Source organism: Arachis hypogaea, chromosome 20, assembly GCF_003086295.3.
Source record: "Arachis hypogaea cultivar Tifrunner chromosome 20, arahy.Tifrunner.gnm2.J5K5, whole genome shotgun sequence".
NCBI lineage: Eukaryota > Viridiplantae > Streptophyta > Magnoliopsida > Fabales > Fabaceae > Arachis > Arachis hypogaea.
The window spans coordinates 138,155,651-138,180,372 of NC_092055.1; the positions used below are offsets into that span (position 1 = coordinate 138,155,651).

Genomic DNA, 24,722 nt, shown 5'->3' on the forward strand with positions numbered 1-24,722 from the left:
AATAAGCCAAAGCAAAATCTAATTCATCAATCAACCAAATCACCTTTACATGTAGTTCGAACCTACCTGCTTCAAACACAGTTTACATGTAATTCGAACCATGCAGATTCGAATTACTCACTGACATCCAAAGCTACATAATTCGAATTCAGCTGATTTGAATTACACAACAACATGTAATTCGAATCAGGTTGATTCGAACTACTACCAAGCACGACATGCAACGTAATTCGAAGTGGCTTAATTCGAATTACACAAAGTGTAGTTCGAACCAGACTGGTTTAAATTATAAAGGAGCAGAGTTGTATATATATGGTGTGAACGTGAGTTGCTCTCATTAGAGGGGTAAAATGGCTAGTGAGGAGAGTTTTGTAGTGTTGGTTCACCACAGAGGATCGATTAAGAGAAAAACACGTTCCGGTGTGAAGTTCACTAATAAGGATCCTCTCTGTATTATCGTGAGGCCTACGACTAGGTATGATGATCTTGTTAGCTCTGTACTGCTGAAACTTGGTCTGGAAGGTGTGAAACGGGTTAAGAAGTTTTTCTATCGCATTCCAATCACGGTGCTCTCCGAAACCGTGAAGTATGATTGTTTCACGATCGGGAGTGATGAGGACTTGCATGTCATGTTTCATTGTCGCCGGCAGTTTCCCGAAGTGAGGACACCAGAGCTGTTGGCAAAGTTAGTTGATGTGGTATCCAGCTCGGGGGGTTCGAACCGGAATACCCCCCACTTTAGGCACGGTAGCCAGTTCTAGCTCCAGACCTGCTGGTACTTCTTCGTCCGTCCCTGTGTACGAGCCAGCCGTCCAGCCTGTCGCCTCCCCTTCTTCCGCTGTTGATCTCAACGGGAGTGTAGGCGTCGAGGTGGGAATATGGGATTTTGTGCCCACCTCTTTACAGTGTGCTGCACTGGCTGGGGTTGGAGATGGATTGTTGGATGATCCAGAGGACGATGATGTGGAGCCGGATATGATTGCTGATGACAGTGGCGATGATATTGGTCCGAGTGATCCTGCAGGGGCCGGAGGTGGTTCTAGCTCTAGCACACAGCAGTACCCTCCACATTTTTCATCTTTGGACTTGGATGCTATGAGGCAGGAGGGGGTTCCTGGGGAGCCTACTAGATTTGGCGCTAAAGATGCGGAAGGGTCTGCAGGTCTGACAGAGTTTCAGGTTGGTCAGCAATTTCAGGATAAAGATGAGGCCTTGTTAAGTGTCAAGACTTACAGCATCCGCCGAGGGGTACAGTACAAGGTAGTGGAGTCTGACTATCGCCGGTATGTGGGCAAGTGTTCTGAGTTTGGGAATGGGTGCACATGGTTGATTCGGCTGAGTCTCCAGCAGCGCAAGGGCATTTGGGAGGTCAAACGGTATAATGGACCGCATACGTGTCTCACGACCTCCATCTTCAGCGACCAAAGGAGTTTGGATTATCATGTGATCTCGGCATTCATTATGCCAATGGTTAGGGCTGATGCATCCGTCAGCATCAAGGTGCTCCTAAATGCCACGGCTGCACACTTTGGGTTTAAGCCGACGTACAGGAGGGTCTGGTTGGCAAAGCAGAAGGTTGTTGCCCTCATCTATGGTGACTGGGATGAGTCGTACAACGAGCTCCCTAGGTGGGTGTTAGGAGTTCAGCAGACGATGCCTGGTACTATTGCAATCCTTGGGACGAGCCCTGTTCGAGTAGGGGGACAGCTGGACGAGTCTCAAGCTTATTTTCACCGACTGTTCTGGACGTTCCCACAGTGTATCGAGGCATTCTGTCATTGCAAGCCGTTGGTTAGTATTGACGGAACCCATCTGTATGGCAAGTATGGGGAAACGTTGCTTGTCGCGATTGCAAAGGATGGAAACTCCAACATTCTGCCGGTTGCATTCGCACTAGTCGAAGGTGAGAATGCCGAGTCCTGGTCCTTCTTTCTCTCGCACCTGCGTCAGCACGTGACACCGCAACCGGGTCTGCTGGTTATATCAGACAGGCATAACGACATCAAGGCCGCGCTTGAGGCTCCTGACGGAGGATGGCTACCTCCAGCTGTATATCGTGCATTCTGCATTCGACATGTAGCATCAAATTTCGCGCTAACTGTAACAACCACCTCTTCTAGAAACAAAATTAAATTCGAAATTTGAAAATCAGTTAGGAGATAGGCTTAGAATTTTAAATTTTATGGATAGGAATCTAGTAACCACCCTCCGTTTGAAATTAAAATTATCCCAACCACCCTATCCCCAGATGTATATAAATAGGAGTGCACCTATAGGTGGAAAATCACTCCTCTCAAATACCAAATCCTCTCCCTTCTCTCTTTACAAAAATATATTCTGTGTGCAAACACAAGAGGCAAGCTCAAAGAAGCGTTAGAAAAAGGGTAGAGAATTATATTTTTTAATGCTTGGCATGTGTTATGTTCCATTTTTTTTATTTTTTTCCATTCACGAATGTTATCATGGCATTAATTATTTTTCATCCTTTATTCATGTTATGCCTGTCCACCATGTCATTCATGTCTTCTTGAATCATTAGTATATGTCTCCTTATGATGTTCATTCAATCATTTACTATACTCATATGATTATATTGTTAATATTCCCTTAGGTCGAGAGTACATGCCTCCTTATAATGCTTATTCAATCTCCTATATTATTATATTAATATTTCCTTAGGGCCGAGAATACATGCCTCTTTATAATGTCTTGTTCAACATACCATATTCTATTATATGCACATGTGTGATCTCTTACATTATTATATTATTATTTATAATATTTTATTCAAATATTTGATATACCCTATTAAGTGCGTCTATGTGACCTGTTATAATGTTATTATTACTCCTTTAAAGTCGAGAGTACATGCTTTCTTAAATATTTTATTCAAATATTTAATATATCCTATTCTAGTATGTGCATCTACGTGATCTCTTATATCATCATTCCTTTAAGGTTAAAAGTACATGTAATATTTTATTTTATTCAAATATTTAATATACCCTATTCTTATTATGTACACTTATATGATCGTTTGCACCATTATATTATTCCTTTAGGATCGAGAATACATAATTTCTTTAATATTTTGTGCAATTATTTAAAATGCCATATTATCTGCACTTTGATATGACCTCTTTCAATCCATGCTATTATATTACCAAGATCTTTTAATTGGAAAATCCATACATATGCTAGAGTCTCATGATTTTCATACATCTCTTTATCATTATAATTGTCCCTTTTCTTGCATGATCTCTTCTTATATGATTGTTCTCTCGTGTATGCTTAAACAACCTAATTGTAAATTGAACTGAGGGAATGATCTTTCGGTAAGGAAATGTGACCCCCAAAGACAAGATATCGAGATGATCCCTCGGTAAGGGAGGGTGATCGATCGAGATGATCCTTCGGTAAGGGAAGGTGATCGCCAAAACGTTGGGATAAGAACCTTCGGTAAAGGAAGGGGACTCCCACATTTTATACCGGTTTGAGCTCAATACCCTCCCACATTTTTTAAGTTTGATGTTACTTAAGATGTTATCCTTCTATTCTCTTTCTATGTTCTTTCCTTTTTACCTATATGTTTTACGCTTTACAAGAGGTTCATATTACATGCCATATCATATGATGTTCTTTTAAAATCCCGCACGTGGGCTGGAGATAGTTATGGAGGTGTTTCATAGCACTCCTACTGAGACGTTAGGTTCTCATCCCTTTTTCTTTTCCCATACTGTCTCCAGAGGAACATGGCACAGCGGATAGAGACGACGCAGTGCCCCCGAAGGTAACTTCTGAGTATGACCCCTCGAAGCATGCGTGGGTAGTTACGACCACTACTACCGTGCTCCAAACTATCTACTTAGGTCGAGAGTTCGTGGAAGGAGAACCCCAGCTGCCCGTCGAGTCCTAGTTCATCCCACACAACGGAACCAGATCTTCACTGCGCGAAAAGGTGTTGGAGGAAAACCACGGATACCTCGATTCGTGAATAACTGAAGGGTCCTGATCAAGGATAGGATAGGACACAAGTATGGGAGCCTCTTCGACGAAATTAGTTAGGACGTATTAGTTTCTTTCCTTTGTTTAATTACCTCTAAGCATTTTATTTTGAACCGTACTCATGGATAAGTTTATTATTTATTACCGTTTTAGTACTGCTTGTTTTCCTCTTCACGCGTACTTCCTTCCTTCTTTGCATAATGATTAAGTTCAATCTCTTTCTCTATCGAGTGTGGCACCTTATTTAAAGACCCTCAAAGATAGGATATATCTTAGGGTGTTACACTAACCTTCAAGGGAGGCTTCTTGTGAATGTAGCGTATGCTAAGACCGAGGTAGAGTTCGATTACTGGTTTGATATTCTGCGGTCTGAAGACCCTACCATGTGTGAGTGGGCGAACCGGATTGAGTATTCATTATGGACACAACATTGTGATGAGGGTCGTAGATTCGGGCACATGACGACAAATATCTCTGAGTGTGTTAACTCAATTCTCAAGGGGGTCAGAAACCTCCCTGTGTGCTCGCTGGTGAAGGCAACATACGGAAGGTTGGCCGAACTATTTGTCTGCAAGGGGAGGGAGGCTGAGACCCAGCTGAGTACCGGACAACAATTCAGTCAACATCTAGTGAAGTGTATCGAGGCAAACTTGAAGACGGTGAGGTGCTTCACGGTAACTTTGTACGACAGGGATAACTCGGAGTTCACCGTCGCAGAGACGACTCCCACTGGTTCGTTCTCACTGGGTAGCTACAGGGTCTCACTTGGATCTCAGACATGTGATTGTGGATACTTTCAGGCACTTCATTTTCCGTGTCCTCATGCCCTGGCCTGCTGTGCCTACTCACGGATAACTTGGCAGCCGTACGTCCACCAGGTGTATCATCTTAGTTTGGTGTTCAGTGTGTATCGGATGGGGTTCACACCTCCCATTCCGGAGGGTTTCTGGCCACCATATGATGGGCCGACAGTGATCCCAGACCCGAACAAGAGGCGTGCGAGGAAGGGTCGTTCCAGGTCCACCCGGATACGGACCAATATAGACGAGGTAGATCCAAACTGACCGAAGAGATGTGGCCTCTGTCGGCAACCCGGACACACACGTTAGAGTTGCCCACAAGTCGGAGGATTAGCCCATACAGGGGGACGTCTATAGGTGTATTGTTAGCTTTGGTACTTTGTTGATTTCACTTTGGCATTTAGATTCCACTGTTATATGTTTCCTTAGTTGTACTCAGTTTCCACTTTGGCGGTTACTATACTCACATCCGTGGCCTGTAACATGTCTATCCTCAGTCTCCACATCTGCACTCTAGGTCCCTTCTCGCTACCGGAAGGGTTGTAACCTGACCACTTGCATCTCACATCGGTGTTATAGCTAATTAAAAGTGTGACAGAATTGTATTACATTACAAGCGTACATGGAATTAATTAATTTAACTTGAAATAGAAGAGTCCGAGAATGGTACCTCGAGGCCAACGGCCAGCTGCACGTATCATACCCAGCAGGGCTAAACCTAGGAAAGCGCCAAAAGATCCAAGACTGAAGTAACTGTAATGGGTTCGCTAACTTCACCACATGTCTGTTGGCCACTCGGCACATGCACCGGTACAGCCATGCTAGTGCTGCAGCCCCCCAGCTGTAGGCACCCATCTCCTCAAACCTAGCCACGTAGGGTAGCCATCTGATGTGAATACGGTTGCCGGACTTGTCGGCAAACAGCTAAGTGCCCAACAACATCATGATATAGGTACGAGCAAAGCGCCGCACAGTCTCCTCATTGGCTCCCGCGGGGCACTCTCCAAAAGTCTCCTAGAACCAGGTGCAGTTTACTGCGAACTTCTGAACCTGGCTCGGAGGAGGAATCACTCTAAGAAACTTCTGGAACCACACCCAAGCCGGACGGCCACCCTGGATGTATATTTGGAAATCTGTCAGGCAACCACTGACATAACGTCCGTCCACTGGCAACCCCAACTGGTAGGCCACATCCTGAAGTGTGATCGTGCACTCTCCGAACGGCATGTGGAATGTGTGCGTCTCCGGACGCCACCGCTCGACGAAGGCACTGACAAGGGGCTCATCTAATCGGAACCATCTATTGTTCAGTCTCGCAAGATGGTATAATCCGGCCATCTGCAAGTACGGAACGTATCGCTCATCGAGTCGCATGCCCTGCTGCCGCCGCATGCTCGAGATGCATCGCTGGGGCTGCGCATTACATGGACCGCATAATTAGAACCACTGACAAGACCACTAACAAAAACAACTAACAACATAAACCACTTATGGAAACCACTAACAGAATCTACATGCAAAACTAATATAATAAACCACTAGCAAAATCACATACTTAAACCGCTAACATAAACCACATGCAAATCCACTTACGAAAACCACATGCAAAACCACTATCATAAACCGCATGCAAAACCACATAATAAACCACTTCCAATACCACCAAAATAAACGGCCAAAATAAATCGCTAACATAAACCATCAACAAAACCGCATACAAAATCACTAACAAAAACCACTAATAAAAACCACTGACATAAACCGCCAACAAAACCATATGCAAAACCTCTAAAATAAACCACTTGCAATACCACTAAGATAAACCACTAACATAAACCGCCACTAAAACCGCATGCGAAACCACTAACTCAGATAAACCACTAGCACAAAGTTTTCTATCTACTAACCTAGTCGTTGACGATCCCGGCTATATGAGCAACTCCATCCAACCGATATAGCCTTCCTAGATCGTCCCGCATCGGCTGAGTATTCTGCTCGAGTCTTTGTCGGATCGAATCTGGGTCGTTTTCTCTGGAATTTGGTGGATATGAGAATGGAAAAGTGGTTCGAATGAAGGGGATTCAAACTCCTTATATAGCCGAATTCAGTGTAATTTGAATCAGCCCCATTCGAATTACTATTTGAGGCAAATTGTGAGTAATTCAAATCACCTAGATTCGAATTATGCTTCTTTGTAATTCAAATCATGTAGATCCGAATTAGTGTGGGCTTGTGTTCCTTTATAATTCGAGTTATATTGATTCGAATTATGTGTAAATGTAATTCGAATTCAGCTGTTTCGAATTACATAGTAATCTGGTTTGGCTGATTCATGGAGCTATTTTCAATTTGGCTGATTCGTGTAATTTGGTTCTCCCCTTGGCTTAATTGTGTTTTTTGTCCCTTTATTTATATTATATATAAATTATAATTTATTAATGAGGGCAAATCACTTAAATAAGCCAATGGGAGCAAAAAGTTACACAAATCTGCCAAACCAAAAATTATTTCATGAATCAACCAATGCACATTTCTATATAGTTCGAAGTAGGTTGTTTCGAACTTGATTTACATGTAATTCGAATCACCTTGATTCGAATTACACACACGCACACACCCACTAATTCGAATCAACCTAATTCGAATTACACATATACAATAATTCGAATCAGGGTGATTCGAATTACACCCTGATTTATTAAAAAAATAATAATTTATTAAAAATTTATTAAAAAAATAATAATTTAAAATTAAAAAATATATATTTCATTTCATGCATTAAAAAAAGCTAACAAAATATTTAATTACGAGACTTCTTTAAAATATTAATGAGCTATCAATTTGAATTCCATACAATACTCTTTTGTCCATTTTTAATAGTTCATGAATATTTTTTAATAAATTTTTTTAAATTATAGGGTGACATATTACATGATTTGAATTACGCATAGGGAAGTTCAATCACTCTGATTCGAATTATATGGTGAGCAATTCGAATTCTATACAATACTCTTCTGCCCATTCTTGATAGCTCATGAATAATTTTTAATAAATTTATTAAAAAATATTCATGAACTATCAAGAATGGGCAGAAGAGTATTGTATAGAATTCGAATTGCTCACCATATAATTCGAATCAGAGTGATTGAACTTTTCCATGTGTAATTCGAATCATGTAATATCTCACCATATAATTTAAAAAAATTTATTAAAAAATATTCATGAGCTATTAAAAATGGACAAAAGAGTATTATATGGAATTCGAATTGATAGCTCATTAATATTTTAAGGAAGTCTCGTAATTAAATATTTTGTTAGCTTTTTTTAATGCATGAAATAAAATATATATATTTTAATGTTAAATTATTAATTTTTTAAATAAATTTTTTAATAAATTATTAATTTTTTAATAAATCAGGGTGTAATTCGAATCACCCTGATTCGAATTATTGTATCATTTGTATGTGTGTAATTCGAATCAGGTTGATTCGAATTAGTGGATGTGTGCGTGTATGTGTAATTCGAATCAAGGTGATTCGAATTATATGTAAATCAAGTTCGAAACAACCTAATTCGAACTATATAGAAATATGCATTGGTTGATTCATGAAATAATTTTTGGTTTGGTGGATTTGTGTAATTTTTTGCTCCCCTTGGCTTAATATAGTAATTTGCCCATAAATAAAGCTATTAATGTAATTTATACCATTATGACTTTTTTTTCACTTTTTTTTTCATCCAAACAAAATTTTTTTTTATCTATTTTCTCTTCGTCTAAACAAAACACAAATAACTTCATTTTTCTTTTTATTTTCTCTCCTCTCATTTTCTTTTCTCTTTTTTTTCTTTCATTTTCTTTCCTATATCCAAACAAAACATAAATGAACCAAGTTTGAGTTTAGAAAAGCTAGCTCAATAGTTCGTAAACTGACTCAATTATATATATATATATATATATATTAAAATTTTATAGTCATTTTTTATATATAATTTTGATGTAGGACATGAATAAAAAATTTATAATTGATAGATAGTCAATATATATAATTGATCTTTTTAATATTTTTTAATATATTTAAGTTATAATTTATTGATATAGAATTATAGATTATGTTCAGTTATTTGAGCTAGCTCGTGAGTTTTTGGTGAGCCGATCTTAAACTTAAGAAATATGTTCGATTGTTAATGAGTCAAACTGTGAACAAAGCTCCATTTTCGTGAGCCGAACTTAAGCTTGATCTAGCTCGACTCACTTTCAACCCTATTTATACTCTAAAATAATCTCCATTCAATTTTTTAGGGTAAATTCAATTTTAGTTATAAAATATGTATATTAATTTTATGGTCACTAAAAATTATATTAATTTGACATCAAATTACTCTAGCAAATAAAGTGATAATTAGATTTATAAAAATTTTGACATCAGATTAATTATTCTAATAAAAAATATTAATTAGATTTTATATACATATAGCAAACATTAAATATGTTATGTCCTTTTATTAATAAACAGTGTAAAACAAAATAGAATTATTTATATATTTTATTATTTAAAATGATATATTCTGTTATCACTGCATGAACATAAAAATAATATCATTTTAAATAATAAAATATTTGTTATTTTTAAAATTTTTATATAATTTTTATTGACTTCTCTTTATTTATTACCAATCCTAACAAAACAAATAAAATTATCTTCTAAAAGTTATAATTTTTATAATAATCTTTTATAAATAAAAATGTCATTATAATTAATAGTACATATAAATATTATTATTAAATTTTACATAATAAATTAACAAAAAATATAACATATTTTTCGTTTATTATCATAAACAATTTAACTAATATTTTTTTTAATTTAATTAGTCCAGAGTCAAAAATTCATGTAATTCTTACTTTTACTAACTTATATCTGACTACTACTATGTAATACAATCTGATGATAACGTATATAACTTATGCACCATAACACTTGATGCTTCATAGCACCCACATCTATTATACTATAGCAATAATGTTGTGACCATAGAAAATCATCACTCATATTTCCTTATGTAAAGCCATTACCAGTCCCATTTTTTGGTATACTCTCTTTACTGCTGCCGCTACTTAAGGTTTAATAAAGCAAATATAGGAACATAAATAAAGTTTTTTTTTTATTTAATTAGAACAAAGCACTCATGTGGCATGCCTCTTTACAAGAGATGTGAGATGTCTAATGCCTTCTCCATGCATGTATTATAGATCTCTATATATGTTTATTTAATTATATTAATGAATTTATTTATTTTTGTTAAGATTTAAGAACATTATCAAAGCCTTTAATTTAGCAGTTATTGTCACAGCTGACTTCTTCGATGCGTGCCGCAAATTAGGGGTGTTATCGGTTTGGTTTGGTTTGGTTTTGGACCAAAAATCAACTGAACCAATATGTTCGGTTTCTACACACACAACCGTTTGGTTTGTTGTTTTTACAACAATCGAACCGAACCGAATCGAATCAACAGCGGTTTAGTTTGGTCGGTTTTTTCGGTTTTTAATTTCTAATGAGCAAAATATGAATCACAATAATTAGAGGTTTAAAATAGTCAATAAACTGAAATAATAAGAGTAAAACATTGAAATGGTTAGGGATTGAAAATTTTTGTTATTAGATTAAAGGTTAAAATGGTTAAAATATTGAAATGCATATCTTCGGTTCGATTTAGTTCGGTTCGGTTTCTATTGAGCCAACCGAAACGATCGATTTTGTCAGAAAAAAACAAAAAAAAAATCGATTTTTTCAATTTTTAAATCGGTTGTTGTAATTTTCGGTTCGGTTTGCGATAATTTTCGGTCCGATTCGATAACTTACACCTCTACCGCAAACCCAATGAAATATACTACGTTTCTTATTAATCCTGTTCCGATTATTGTAAATTTCAGTGACATATTTTTTTATTAGAATAATATTAAATAATTAATTTTTTTCTATTAACGTCAATCAATTTTTTAAAATTATTTTATTTATTTTAATTTTTAAATTTAAAATTATAAATCTTTAACCATAAATTTAAATTACAAATCTAAACTTTAAAATTAACTCCTTATTAATTAATTAAAAATTAATTCTTTATATTTTATCTTCTTAGTATAGTTTTCGCAGTTTCTTATGCTTTAAAATATTTTCAAAAGCTACTATGATTACCCAACTAGTTTATTAGCATTATAAAAAAAATTAATTTTGATGCACAGATAATGTCAAACAGTTCTATACATATATATATTCAATTACATAATATCATATCGGTAAAAATAACTATTTTTTTACATTGATCGCGTGAATGATTATCCAAAAAAATGAATATAATTGCACGATTGTGTAAAATGTTTTACACTGTCAGTGCATCAAAATTAAACTTTTAAAAGATAAAAACTAAGAGACTGAGACTAAATTAAATATTTGTATTGTATTTGATGTAAAGTATACAAAACTGACTAATGTCTCAGTATCTATTTAATTTGAGAAAATATAAAAACTAAAATAAATAAAATTACATAAATACCTTTATTAATTAAAAAAATAAAAACAAAATAAAACCTAAATAAATACTTCAATCAAAAGAACCCTAAACAAAAATAAATGGCCTCGGACAGAAACAAAAGAACCTAAGTAAGTACTTCAAGCAAAAGAACCCTAAACCCTAAGTAAGTACTTCAGATTCACTTTCTTCCACCTCCCTCCTTCAAGCAAAAGAACGTTGTAAAACCAAAATAAATATCCTTAGATCTAGGGCGTTAAAATGGCCAAATGCGCTAAGCTAAGCCCATCGAGCCAATTCATTACCAGTTTAAACGGGTGAGATTTATTACCTCTAAAATTAATTAAATCTGCTTAAAATTTGAGTTAAACGAACCGAATTCGATTAACTCAAAAAAACTGTTTAATTTTTTGCATAAAAAAATATTTTTAGCTAATATTTTTTTTTCATCCTTATTTAAAATCTGATCCATTAACAAACAAAATACTAAAATTACTGAATGAGAAAATTTTTAAAAATAATATTAATAAAAGTTTTATTTTCATTCCCATGTTTGTATTTTCTCAAGGTATTAAAATTTTAGTTATTATCTTTAGTTATCAAACACAATATTAAATTTTAATGTCTTAATCTTAATTCCGGTGTTAATAAAAAATAAAAACAATAAAAATATTATACATATATAAAAATTAATCATTATATATTTATATAAATATTTATATTATTTAATTTATTTTTAATATATATTTTATATTAATAATTAATTTTTGATATGCAACTAACATAATCGTATATTCATGTAGCAGAATGCAAACTTTATTAGTGTAAAGAGATAATACAATGCTAATAAGTTATAACTAAAATAACATAATTTTTTTAAAGAAATAATATAATAGATTCTAAATTTGAATGACGACTATACTAGACCGAATAATGAATGAGTTTGATTATGAGAAATTCTTAGGGTTAATAATTTTTAATATTTTTACTTATTATTTAGTCTGTATAAATATTAAATTATTTTTAATAAATAAATTTTATTAATTTAGGTGTATAAATTTTAAAAAATTTGAATATAAACTATATTAATTTATATGTGTAAAATTTTAATTAATATAAAAATAATTATATATTTTCTGTATAAAAAATATTTATAAATATAGGTATAAATTATTATTAATCAAATATTGATAAAAAATAATAATATCTATCGATAATATAACATTACTCTTTAATCAATTGAAGGACGACTAACGTGTTATATTTCGCTAACTATATAATTATCAAGTCATTAGTGATATTCCTTCCAAAATTTGTAATTGACCCATTCAGATTATAAAAAAGGATAAGTATTGTTTTGGTCCCCACGTTGAGGGTCGGAATTGAACTTGTTCCTGATGCATCTTTTGATTTAAAATCATTCTTAACGTGTTTTTTTTTAATTAAAATCGTCCTTTTTAAAAAAAATTATAAAATAAAAAAAAAAAAACACGTTTTGGACCACCAGCACCTTTTCTTCAACCTTTCTCTTCTCCTTTTACTACCATGAGCATCATGATCTTCAATCATCTTCGAAATAATTGGACAAAACACACTTGAAAGACCTTCCTCTTCCTTCTTAAACTCATCCACCATTGCAAAATCACTCTGATCAATCCATTTCAATGTATAATCAATAGTTTTATTAATCTTTGTTAATCAACACAAAAATTCCTAATTCCACAAATACCTAACAGTTACACTTGCAGTACACTGAAAGCAAACCCAGTTAACACACTAAAAATCCATTCAAATCAAAACCACACAAAAACAAAGGTCTCATATGAAGGTAACCAATTTCCCTGCAAGAACCACAATGTATTTCACAAATTCAACAAATCCAAAAATCAATTCAACAAATCCAGAAATAAAAATTTAACAAATCAACCCAAATTCAACAAATTCAACAACCAAATTAAAAAACAACAAATCAAAACCAGAAGCAGAAGCAGTCACAAATGCAGAAAAAGAGGCAGTCATAGAATCAGAAACAGAAACTCAAGCAGAAGCAGATGCAGAAGAAGAAGATGCTGATGCAGAAGCCTAAGCTGCAGAAGCAGATGCCGCAGAACAAGAAGTAGAAGAAGCAGATGCAGCAGAAGAAGAAGCAGAAAAAGCAGATGCAAAACCACCGGCGCTTGGCCACCCATCCCCAGCGGCGGTGACGGAGCGTCCGAGGACCGGCGACGCACTCCACCCTCGGATCCCTCTCTCTCCTCGGCCACCCATCACCCGTGGACCGGCGACGGAGCATGCGCGGATCAGCTCAGCCTCGGATCCTTTTCTCTCTCCTTCGCGCCCCGCCCTTCTCGCGTCGTGCTCCTCTTCCCGGCGACGCACTCCACGGCGGCAGAAGCATGCATGAACGGTCCTCCCTTCCACCGGCGCTCCCTCTCTCTTTCCCCTCTTCTCTTCTCCCCCGTCGCAGACCCTCTCCTTTCTTCTTTCTTATGGCGACGGCGATGGCAACTCCAAGCTTCGCCGGCGCCGTCTCCTCTCCCCCTTCCCCTTCCCCTCTCCCTCCCCTCCCCCCTTTGCATTTCCTTTCGGCCCCTCACCCCCCAAAAACGCGTTTCCTCTCCCCCCAAAACGTGTTATTTTTTTTTAATTTTATAATTTTTTTATTATTAAAGTAGGGGTATTTTAGGAATAAAATTAAATTTTTTTTTAAAAGGACGATTTTAATACAAAAAAAAATACGTTAAGAATGATTTTAAATCAAAACATACACCAGAGACGAGTTCGATTCCGACCCTCAACGTGAGGGACCAAAACAATACTTATCCCATAAAAAAATATCAATTTTAGAGGATGGATTTCATTTAACTTTATTTTTAAAAGATACACTTATATTTGATTTGAGCTTTATAAATATCTAAGCTCTATATTCGTGATTGTTGAAATTAAATAATATACTTCATCCGTCAAAGAAAAAATGAGTTTTACCCCGTTGAGACGAATTATACATGGAGAAGCAAAATAACATAATTCATAATAATATTATAATATATAATTACATGTAATTCAATGAACTTGACATGACTCTCAACCTCTATATGCAAAGTTTGTGGACTCTCTCCTAATTGACTTTTGGGTCTCTTAGCTTGACGACACCGAATGAATGCCTGTTCAAACCAATTAAAGAAATGCAAGTTGATGAATATTATTATTATTTCATAGATGGATAAGATACCATTAAAAATCAAATTATATAAATCGGAGGTAGGCAAAAGTTGGGGCAGTGTAGCCGTCTGCTTTATAATCACAGGACCATATACCATACTCACTGTAGACATTAGACATTGTCATGAATACAATAATAATCAATAAGAAAATTAAACACACGAATTGAAAGGAAAATTTGTGTTTTATTTTTAGTGATGTAGGCATAAATAATACAATGTGCTTTAATTTAAGCTCCTACATCATATCATAATATTTAAACATAGAATATACTAACAGCATTAATTAATATTATTATTAAAGATGCCGGTGGTGGCAACAGGAGAAGTGGGGTGAGTGGGGTCGTAATTAGGTATATGTGGCCCTATTACTTTAGACCCAATATTGAGGCTCTTTTGTACTCTTCCTATATCATATATTTTCACTCCTTTAGGCTTTAGCTCTCTCCAAGTGCTCACCAAAACCCAATAATAATACTTGCGTCTTCCCTTTTCTCTTTTGCTGATTTAAGATATAGTTGCGTCTTTATTTAGGCGGGTAGGTGTTTATTCTTCTTTTATCAAAGGAAGAGAAGAAAATCACAAAAAATAGAGATAAATAAACTAATTTTTTAGATGCGATATATATATATATATATATATATATATACCTTGGAGATGTTATTGTCTCCTAAGGTGTTTAGAATTGGACGAATCAGATTTAATTAGATTCAAATTTAATCTTAAAAGATCATCGAATCTATTTTGATTTGACAGATTCAAAATAAATCATATTAAACTGAAAGTTGATCTGATGTAAAATTAGTATATATAAATTATTTGTAAATTTTATATACTAATAAAATAATAAAACTTTATTTTTAAAAGTTAAATTTAATAAATATTATATTATATTTATACAAAAAATTATTTTAAAATAAAAATAATACCGTATAATATAAAAAATATTAATTAAAATATAAAGTATAATATGACATTACAATTTTATTTTAATATATATTTTTATAATTAAAAAATCGACTTCAGGCGGGTCGATGGCTCAAAACATAATTGAACTCCGACCCAAAAATAATATTGAATAAAAATAACAAACTCGAACCTGGTAAAATATGTCTTGGATCTGAGCCATGTTTTATATCGAACCAAATCTTGAACACCTTTGTTGTCATGACTTTGTCCAAAAAAATTTAATTTGATAAGAAAAAAGTATATGAATAGTTATATCTCTAATACATTTCTTCAAACAAGAACTTCTTTTAGGTTTGTTTTAATTTTTGCATATGTCTTCTTTTTTCTTTATATTTGTCTTATGTTGATTTTTTTTTCTTTTACGATTCACCAAAAATCGAACTCTAGATCTTTCAGATATAACATTACAACAAACGCGGCAGATGGCGGCGGTTGGAACTTCGGATGGCTGGCGATTTTTTGACCGCCGCTAAATATTCTGCAACAATTGGTCGACCGCTGATAGTAAGGGCACCAGTAAATCTTTAGCGGCGGTTTTTTATGACCGCCAGAATAATCGCTGCTAAACTGTGTTTAGCGGCGAATACATTTTGCGGCGGTTAGCAACCGCTGCTATCTTTCAGGACTGATTTTAGACTCTTTTCGCGGCGGCTAAATAACCGCCGCTATTTAATTTAGTTAAAAAAATAGAATTTTGCGGCGGTCCATAGTTTTGATACCATATCACATAATCATTCCTCTCAAAAATTTAAATTAATAGAAAGAGACACACGAACAATTATATCTTTAATCCGGTCCACAATCTCACGTGACACACTATACATGGTAACAACGACTAATTAACAAGTGTAAATTCAATTTAAATAATATTATAACCTTTTTTTAAATTTTTCGGAAAGAAAAAAGAAAAAAGGAAAAAATAATACATTATATATTTAAACAAAATTTTTGGAGTATACAGTGTATATACATATAAAGTTTGGTATAGAATAATGAATGGTTTTGTTGCAAACTAGAGTAGTAGGGTTGATCTTCATTTTTCATGAGTTGGTGCATATATAGGTAGGACTTGTATCAATTTTTTCCACATACCGGCTTTCTCCTTTGAAATCCTTTCCAATAATTAGACACATACAAACTATGTGGAATTCTTTAAGTAAGAAATCTAGGAGCTTTTCTTAGTGTTTTCTCCTTTTGAAGTCATTTTCTTCAGAAAAGAAATAGTAATAAGAAAAGAGCTAGACAACCATCAAGAAGCATATAGTCCCATGATAACAATATTGAAATAGATAGGCGACACATATAAAGGGGCCATATATATATATTGGGACACTTAAAAAATAAAATAAAGACTGTTATTTAAATTATAATAATATAGTCACACCCATAAACTTGGACAGGGAATTCAAAATATATCATTAGAGACCCTCAGTGTTTCTATGATGTGATGTGTGCCACTACTTTACTTATTTGGTTAGTTCAAAATCAACTGAATATTTGTATATCCAAATCCCAATCCATTTAGGGCACATCAGTACGGCTTTGTACATGTTTTCAAGCACTTTGCCTTAGTCATGTCCATTTTTTATTTTTTTAAAAAATAAATTAGCTAGGTTAGCAATTCAATGACCTAATTATATACTTAAAATTGAGATCATTTTGTAAATTATGACTTATATATATATATATATATATATATATATATATATATATATATATATATATATATATAGTTATTAAATTAATGACTTTATCATGTCATCATGTTGCTCAATTGTTTGTATAGGGAGCATCATGTTCAAATGAGTTGAATAGTTCCTTGTCAACATCACCATGACCATGGTGATAAACTCAATCTTCTTAGGCTCTTACTTTAAGCTAAGGTTCTATACTTCTATATATTAATATATATTATGCTTTTGTTTTTCTCGGTCGTATACAAAGTAATGCATCCAATTTTTTACAACACAAGTCATCGCTAAATCCAAAGAGGAATTTGAAAGACCTAAGTTTCTTTCTTTCTTCAATAACATAGAACTAATCGCACAATAATTAATTAAGTCAATCAATTTTAACTTATTTTAATCTTGAAACAATTCATATATAATTAAGTCTTCAAAGTCATATTTAATAATATAAGAGATTAGTTTGTTAAATTTAAGGTTTTCTATATGTTAGCAGTGTATGTGAGTGGGTGAGAGAGAAAAAATAAAATTAAAATCACTCTTCTTATACAACTTTAATTTATGGTTACATTATTTTAGTATTAGGATAAGAAAACCTTTTTTAGTATATTATTATATATTATTAATCATGGAAACTTAAATAACAGTTAATATGAGTAATATTATTACAAAGATTAGTCCTTTTATATTTTTTCTTTTTTTTTTAAAAGTAAACAAAAGAAGAGAAAACTACGAAAAGAACCACACTATTCCCAACTAGAGTTTTTTTTTTTTTTTTTTTGTACTTTTAAGTACACACCCTGAAGTAACTAACTATAGAGAGTTCTGACATGGATATTCACATCACGAGTAACTGAGCATGTCCCTTTTGCTCTTTGTTTTCACAAGTGTCCGTGTGAGATCCAATGTTCTTTTACTAGCTGTGAAATTTCTGAAAAGAATAATAAAAAAAATTTATCTATTTTCTATTCTAAAAATATATGTTAAATTTATAAATTAAAAAATAAAAGATTTTAATTTTTAATATATTTATTAAATAAATATTTTTAAATTTTTTTACTAATAATAAATTTATCATATATTCTAAAAATATATAATTAAATCTTAATAAAAATAAAAAATACATACTCCAATAAAAGTATTAATAATATTTTTATAATATATTAAAATTAAATTTTATAATTCATCGTCTAATAATAATAAAAATTATTTTTATATAAAAATTATTATAAAATCTTCGTTAAAATAATATCCAACCGAATAAAAACCTTGTTGTTAATGCATGTGTTGAGTGGGAACAAAAAGTTCCAATTAGTTTTCATGAAAGAATCCAAGAGTAGTAGTATATATAGTTTATGAAATGAAATAAATACACTATTGATATTGATCTCCACGAGAATGACAGCTTCCTTACAAAAAGGCCATTCATAGAAATTAAACAATTTCTCTCTCTATCTCTCTTTATATATATACACTTTATCTTCATACAAAAAATTAATTATTAAATTTGTTACTGTATATATTTATATATAAATATATTATTTATTTATATATTATTTGTTACATATATATTAAGAGCGCCTACCATATAGCTAGGTACATGAATGAATGTCCCCAACTACGAAAATATTAATAGTCCTATTAACATCATAGTCCTTATATTTTTGTCACTGCTCCTTCTTACACAATAATAGTTACTGATGGTGATTGAGAACTGTTAAAGCTATGGCTTTGGGATGTAGCAAATAGTCGTTGCATGTAAGATATGTTCAGAATTTATTTAATAAAATACGGTTATTATTCTCTGTCTCCCCATGCAAATCATGAGATTACGGACCATTGCCTCACACAAACTTTAAAGGGTTATTGCTAATTATTTATTGTCTCCTCCATTTTCCTTCTTTGTCAATTTACTATTCTCATAAATAGTATAATAAAAGTATAGTAGTAATTGCTCAACTACACTATATATATGTACGTTCCTTTTTTTATTTCATTTTTTTGCATGTAAGCAATCCTCTGGGTGCTGTCAAAGATTGTTGAGGATTTTTAGAATTGGGATTTCATTTAATTTCCAATACAAGTAAAAGGAAAAAAAAATGTATACATAATATATAAGCAATATTAATAATTTCATTGATCATTATAAAATTTTGATGACTTTTTTAGTTAGATAGATTAAAGAATTCTAATTCTAAATATTAGATCATAAATTTACATATATTATTTATTTATACACCTAGTATTTTTAAAAAATTTATCTACTACTTAATATTACTAATGTTCAAATAGATACAACATATTAAAAAGAGTAAAGTATTGTTTTTGTCCCTAACGTTTGGAGTAAGTCCTATTTGTGTTCCTAACGTTTAAATCGTCCTATTTGTATCCTTAACGTTTATAAAAGTGATTCAATGTTATCCTACTATCAATTATATTAATAAATTAGATTATATTTTTCAATTATTCTCACTTGAATGTATTCATTCTCAATTAGGTCTCACTTGATGTGGTCGATTTTAATATTATACCCACTATTTTTGTTTAGATTCAATTATGTCCTTAGAAAAGTGAATTATGTAAATGTTGTAGGAATTAGTTTCAACATTTGATAAGCTATTTTTCGGAGTAGATCATCGATTCTATCCCAAACATTTATATTCTAACTTCAAAAAGTGGTTTTTAAAACTCAAATTAAAGCACTCATGATGTGTAATTGACGGTAGGATAACATTAAATCACTTTTACAAACGTTAAGGATACAAATAGGACGATTTAAACATTAGGAACACAAATAAAATTTACCCCAAACGTTGAGGACAAAACGATACTTTACTCTCTATTAAAAAACATGCTAATGTGTCATTTCAATTAGATTTCAGCGACAAATATTATGTTTGATGATAGTAGTGTAGAAAAAATAAATCTTCTTAATTTTTTCTTTCAATTATTTAATAAAATGTAATTTTTAATCATTCAATAATTTTTTTACATATTTTTTCTTAATCCTATTTAAATAATATAAAATAAAAGATTATATTTTACTAAATAATTAAAAAAACTATTCCCGTATTGTAGGTCCAATGTAGGACCAATAATTAAGGGGCCCATGATTTATATACACATCATACATGCACTTGATTGGGACCCATTGCTTTTCTAACTCTCTCTTTTCCTTTTTTTTTTCTCTTTTTCCAATTTCACTTTTAATCTACTAAAATTTAATATCATGTAAATAGTAAAGGTAAATTTATTTAAGATTTGGAAAATAAATTTACTATAGATATATAATGATTACCATTTTTTTTGAAGCTTTGAAAGGCATTTAAAGTTGGTGTGTTATGGTAGTTGGTTTGTGTGTTTCTTAGCAATTTAATTTCTTTATCTTGAAACTGAGGCATCCAACCACAAAAAATTCCGAAATAAGTTGATAATGAGAAAAAGGATGGAAATTGTGAAAACGACAAGAAGATATTTAATGAAAAAAATGAGCAATGAGATCCCTCCACCCGCTTCTTTATCCCCACCTTTTTTTTGTTATCTTTTCTTTTTCATTAAACAAATAATAGAGATTTAATTAAGCTTTTGTGGAAGGAGACGTTTCCTCGTTTTTCAGCTGTTTGTATCTTCTGACACACCTTGATTGCATTTTCATTTTCATTTTCATTTTCATTTTTTTTAATTATCAATAGATAGATTTCTCAGCTATCACAGAACAAGACCCTTTCTCTCTCTCTCTCTCTCACACACAACGCCTTCAAAGGTTCTTTGTTGCTCATCATCAAAGGGTGCTTTAATAACTTGCTTGCTTGGCTGCATCAAATGATTTGAAAAGAGAGGGTAAGTCAAATCATCAAACAACCAAGTTCAATTCCACTATTTTAATCCATTATTCTCAGGTACTTCTCTTGAAAAAAGAAAAAAAGAAAAAAAAATCCATTGAAAATGAACAATAATTGTCACAAAATTCTGCACTTACCCAGAATTAAAAATATTGAAAAGACTTGATTTTTAAGAAGAAAATGGTGATAAATGTGTGGATAAGGAAGTGAATAAAGATGGGTATCTTTTTCTGAAGTCATTTCTTAAGTCTCTCTCTCTCTATATAGGACTTTTTTTTGCCCTTTTCAGTTGGGTTTGGGAATTGCAGAAGATTTTGAGTCTGACAGAGATCTTTACTCTTTGTGTGTGTTAATTATAGGCATGTAACTGTATTTTGCTTTTGATGTGTATGCTTGTCTATGTCTCTCTCTATCTATGGTCTAATCCGTTTATGTCATTGTAATGAAATTCTTGTTTTCCTCAGCAGTTGTTCTAAGATGATGATGATGATGATGAAGCACGTGCGCTCTCTATTAATCCCTGTCACACCAGGTATACTACTATGTCTACCACATATTCATTAATATAAAAATACAATGAATATAATTCCTCTCCTTTTCACAATGAAATATGAGTTCAGAGTTGTTTTGAGAAGGAAGAAGCTACATAGCATCATCAATCATTGAGGATGATCCACAAAATAAGCATAGGCACGCAGCAGATTATTACTCGTTCATCAGGTCACTGAAATTAAAGGTACAGTCCAAATAGCAATAGCATGTGTTCCATAAATATGTCGGTTCACAACAGTAGCAACAAGACCATGTGTGTGAGTCTGTGGTTTTTGTTTCTGTTATATATATATATATATATTCATTATTCAAATAGCCAAGTGCTAAAGGTTAAGCCTATAATAACTAACTGTACAAGTTGAATTCTGTTTCTTTTTCTTCAGAGGGTGAATTCAATTCAAGTATTTAACCGAAAAATAATCCATGGCGACGTACTTTCATGGCAATTCAGAAATCCAAGCACCTTCTTCTGCTGATGGACTTCAAACACTTGTTCTCATGAACCCTCCTCCTCCTCCTCCTCCTGCTCCTGCTGCCTACATCCACTACCCTGACGCGCCACCACCATCTCACGCTCCCGCCAACCTTCTCTTTCTCAACTCTTCCGCCACCGGAAACAACTCCTTCTCCCCTCACGCGCCTCCCCCTCATACTCAACAGTTTGTTGGAATCCCACTCTCCTCGCAGGACATCAACCACCACCACGACGTCTCCGCCCTGCATGGCTTCCTCCACCGCATGCAGTACAACCCCTGGACAACCATGGACCCCACCTCGGCGGCGCGTGAGACCCCACGCGCTCAGCAGGGTCTGTCCCTGAGTCTGTCCTCGCAGCAAGCCGGGTTAGGTTCTTTCAGGGACGTGGCGCCGCAGGCTTTGTCCGGCGACGAGATTTGCGGTGGTCGGTCAACGTCTTCGGCTTCTGCAGTGACGAACGGTGGGTCGAGCATTCAGAGCGTGATTTTGAGCTCAAAGTATCTGAAGGCAGCGCATGAGCTTCTGGAAGAGGTTGTGAATGTTAACAACGCTGAGTTGGCGACGAAGAAGATGATGAAGACAGTTGGCGAGTCATCCACTGCAGCGAGCGGAGACGGTTCCATTGGTGGCGAGGGTAGCGGCAAGCGTAGCTCAGAGCTTTCCTCCGCGGAGAGACAAGAAATTTCAATGAAGAAAGCAAAGCTACTGAGCATGCTTGATGAGGTAGGTTTAATTTCTTTTGTTTTGTTCTCTTACCTAAACGCGTGAGGTATGTTTTTGTTTTTGACACGTGCGTGATTGAAGGTAGAGCAAAGGTACAGACAGTACCAGCAGCAGATGGAGGTGGTGGTGTCATCGTTCGAGCAAGCGGCGGGAATAGGGTCGGGTCGGACATACACGGCGCTTGCATTGCAAACAATTTCGAAGCAGTTTAGGTGCTTGAAGGATGCCATAACAAGGCAGATCAAAGGTGCAAACAAGAGCTTAGGAGAGGAAGAAGGGTCACGCCTTAAATATGTTGACCATCACTTGCGCCAACAGAGAGCTCTCCAACAATTGGGAATGATCCAGCACAATGCTTGGAGACCCCAGAGAGGCTTGCCTGAACGTTCTGTTTCTCTTCTTCGTGCTTGGCTCTTTGAACACTTCCTCCACCCCTATCCCAAGGATTCTGACAAGCACATGCTTGCTAAACAAACTGGCCTTACCAGGAGCCAGGTAACTAACTCATGTTAAGTTGGTACAAAGGTTTAGGAAAGAAAAAAAAAAATTTAAAAAAATATCATATTCTTATTATTTTCATCTGTGATTACAAAGTTCTTACCAATATATAAACCAAGAATGTTAAGAATACGGAATAATATTCTAATAAATTATATTGATTTTTTTTTATCTCTTTGATATTTTGCTGATTTTGTTTCCTAACTATGATATTCTAATAATTCACACTCTTTCATTTCCTTTCCTCTTATGGATCATCACATTTCACTTCTCCATCTCAGGTTTCAAACTGGTTTATAAATGCCCGAGTTCGACTTTGGAAGCCAATGGTCGAAGAAATGTATGCTGAGGAGATGAAGGATGCTACTACTTCTGACGACAAATCAAACAACACCAACAACCAAGACCCTTCAACAAAAATTGCAGACAAACTTCCAACATCTGAAACAGAATCTGATAAACAAGACCACAACGCTCCCATGGTGTCACCAGTTGAAGGGAACATGAGAAACCAACCAGGGTTCAGCTTCATCATGGGATCATCAGAACTAGAAGGAATCACACAACACCAGCAGGGAAATAGTCCCAAGAAACCAAGAATCAACAACAATGAAGCTTTGCATAGTTCCCAAAGTAACATTCCTTCCATGAACATGATGGATGTGAAGCCCAATGAGCAGGGGAGACAAGGTTATTCTTTCATGGGGAACCAAACTAACTTCATTAGCGGTTTTGGACAGTACCCTTCCATTGGTGACATGGATAGGTTTGATCCAGAACAATTCACAACACCACCACCAAGGTTTTCAGGTAATGGAGTTTCCCTCACTCTTGGTCTTGATTCATTGCCCGGAACGCACCACCAATCGTTTCTACCAAACCAGAACATTCAACTCGGAAGAAGCATTGATATCGCGGAACCAAACGATTTCGTTGGCGCCATGAACACTTCTTCATCTCCTCATAACTCTGCTGCTGCTGCATTTGAGAGTATTGGCATGCAGAATCCAAAGAGGTTTGCTGCACAATTGTTGCCAGACTTTGTGGCCTGAATAAACCATATATATTGAAGGTTGAGGAATGAAACAAAGTAGTGTAAAGAAAGGAGGAATATTATTCTTTACTTTTAGTATAGGTTTTATAGTTCATACCATGCATAGAACCATTTGAGTTCTTACTTTAGGTATAGCTTTAGGATTTGAGAGAGTATATTGTTGGATGAGGTTGTATATTATTTTTGTAACTTGTTAAAGGTGGGATAGATATGGGCGATGTCATAAAAGTTTACTTTGATAAAAGATACCAAATATTTTCCTCGATTGATATGATATGGTGTAATATATATTTTCTGCATAATTCTCCAGGCCATTGAAGTGCCTAATCTCTCTGTTTAGAGAGTGTGCGGAGAATGAGATTCATATA

The 24,722-nt window shown here is 34.1% G+C and overlaps 1 protein-coding gene across 6 annotated transcripts; it reads left to right on the forward strand.

The window, feature by feature from the left end:
- The first annotated feature begins 20,563 nt into the window (after positions 1-20,563).
- On the forward strand, positions 20,564-24,623 carry LOC112784318 (BEL1-like homeodomain protein 1). Of its 6 annotated transcripts, none has more exons than XM_025827468.3 (6): positions 20,564-21,048; positions 21,518-21,582; positions 21,671-21,786; positions 21,986-22,802; positions 22,884-23,297; positions 23,582-24,623. In XM_025827468.3, exons 4-6 carry the CDS (start codon positions 22,026-22,028, stop codon positions 24,350-24,352), a joined length of 1,962 nt encoding a protein of 653 aa, XP_025683253.1. In that variant the 5' UTR covers positions 20,564-21,048; positions 21,518-21,582; positions 21,671-21,786; positions 21,986-22,025; the 3' UTR covers positions 24,353-24,623. The 6 variants fall into 6 exon arrangements, with proteins under 6 accessions (XP_025683253.1, XP_025683254.1, XP_025683256.1 ...); XM_025827469.3 differs by having other exon boundaries at positions 20,712-21,048; positions 21,515-21,582; XM_025827471.3 differs by having other exon boundaries at positions 20,714-21,107.
- Positions 24,624-24,722: the final 99 nt, after the last annotated feature.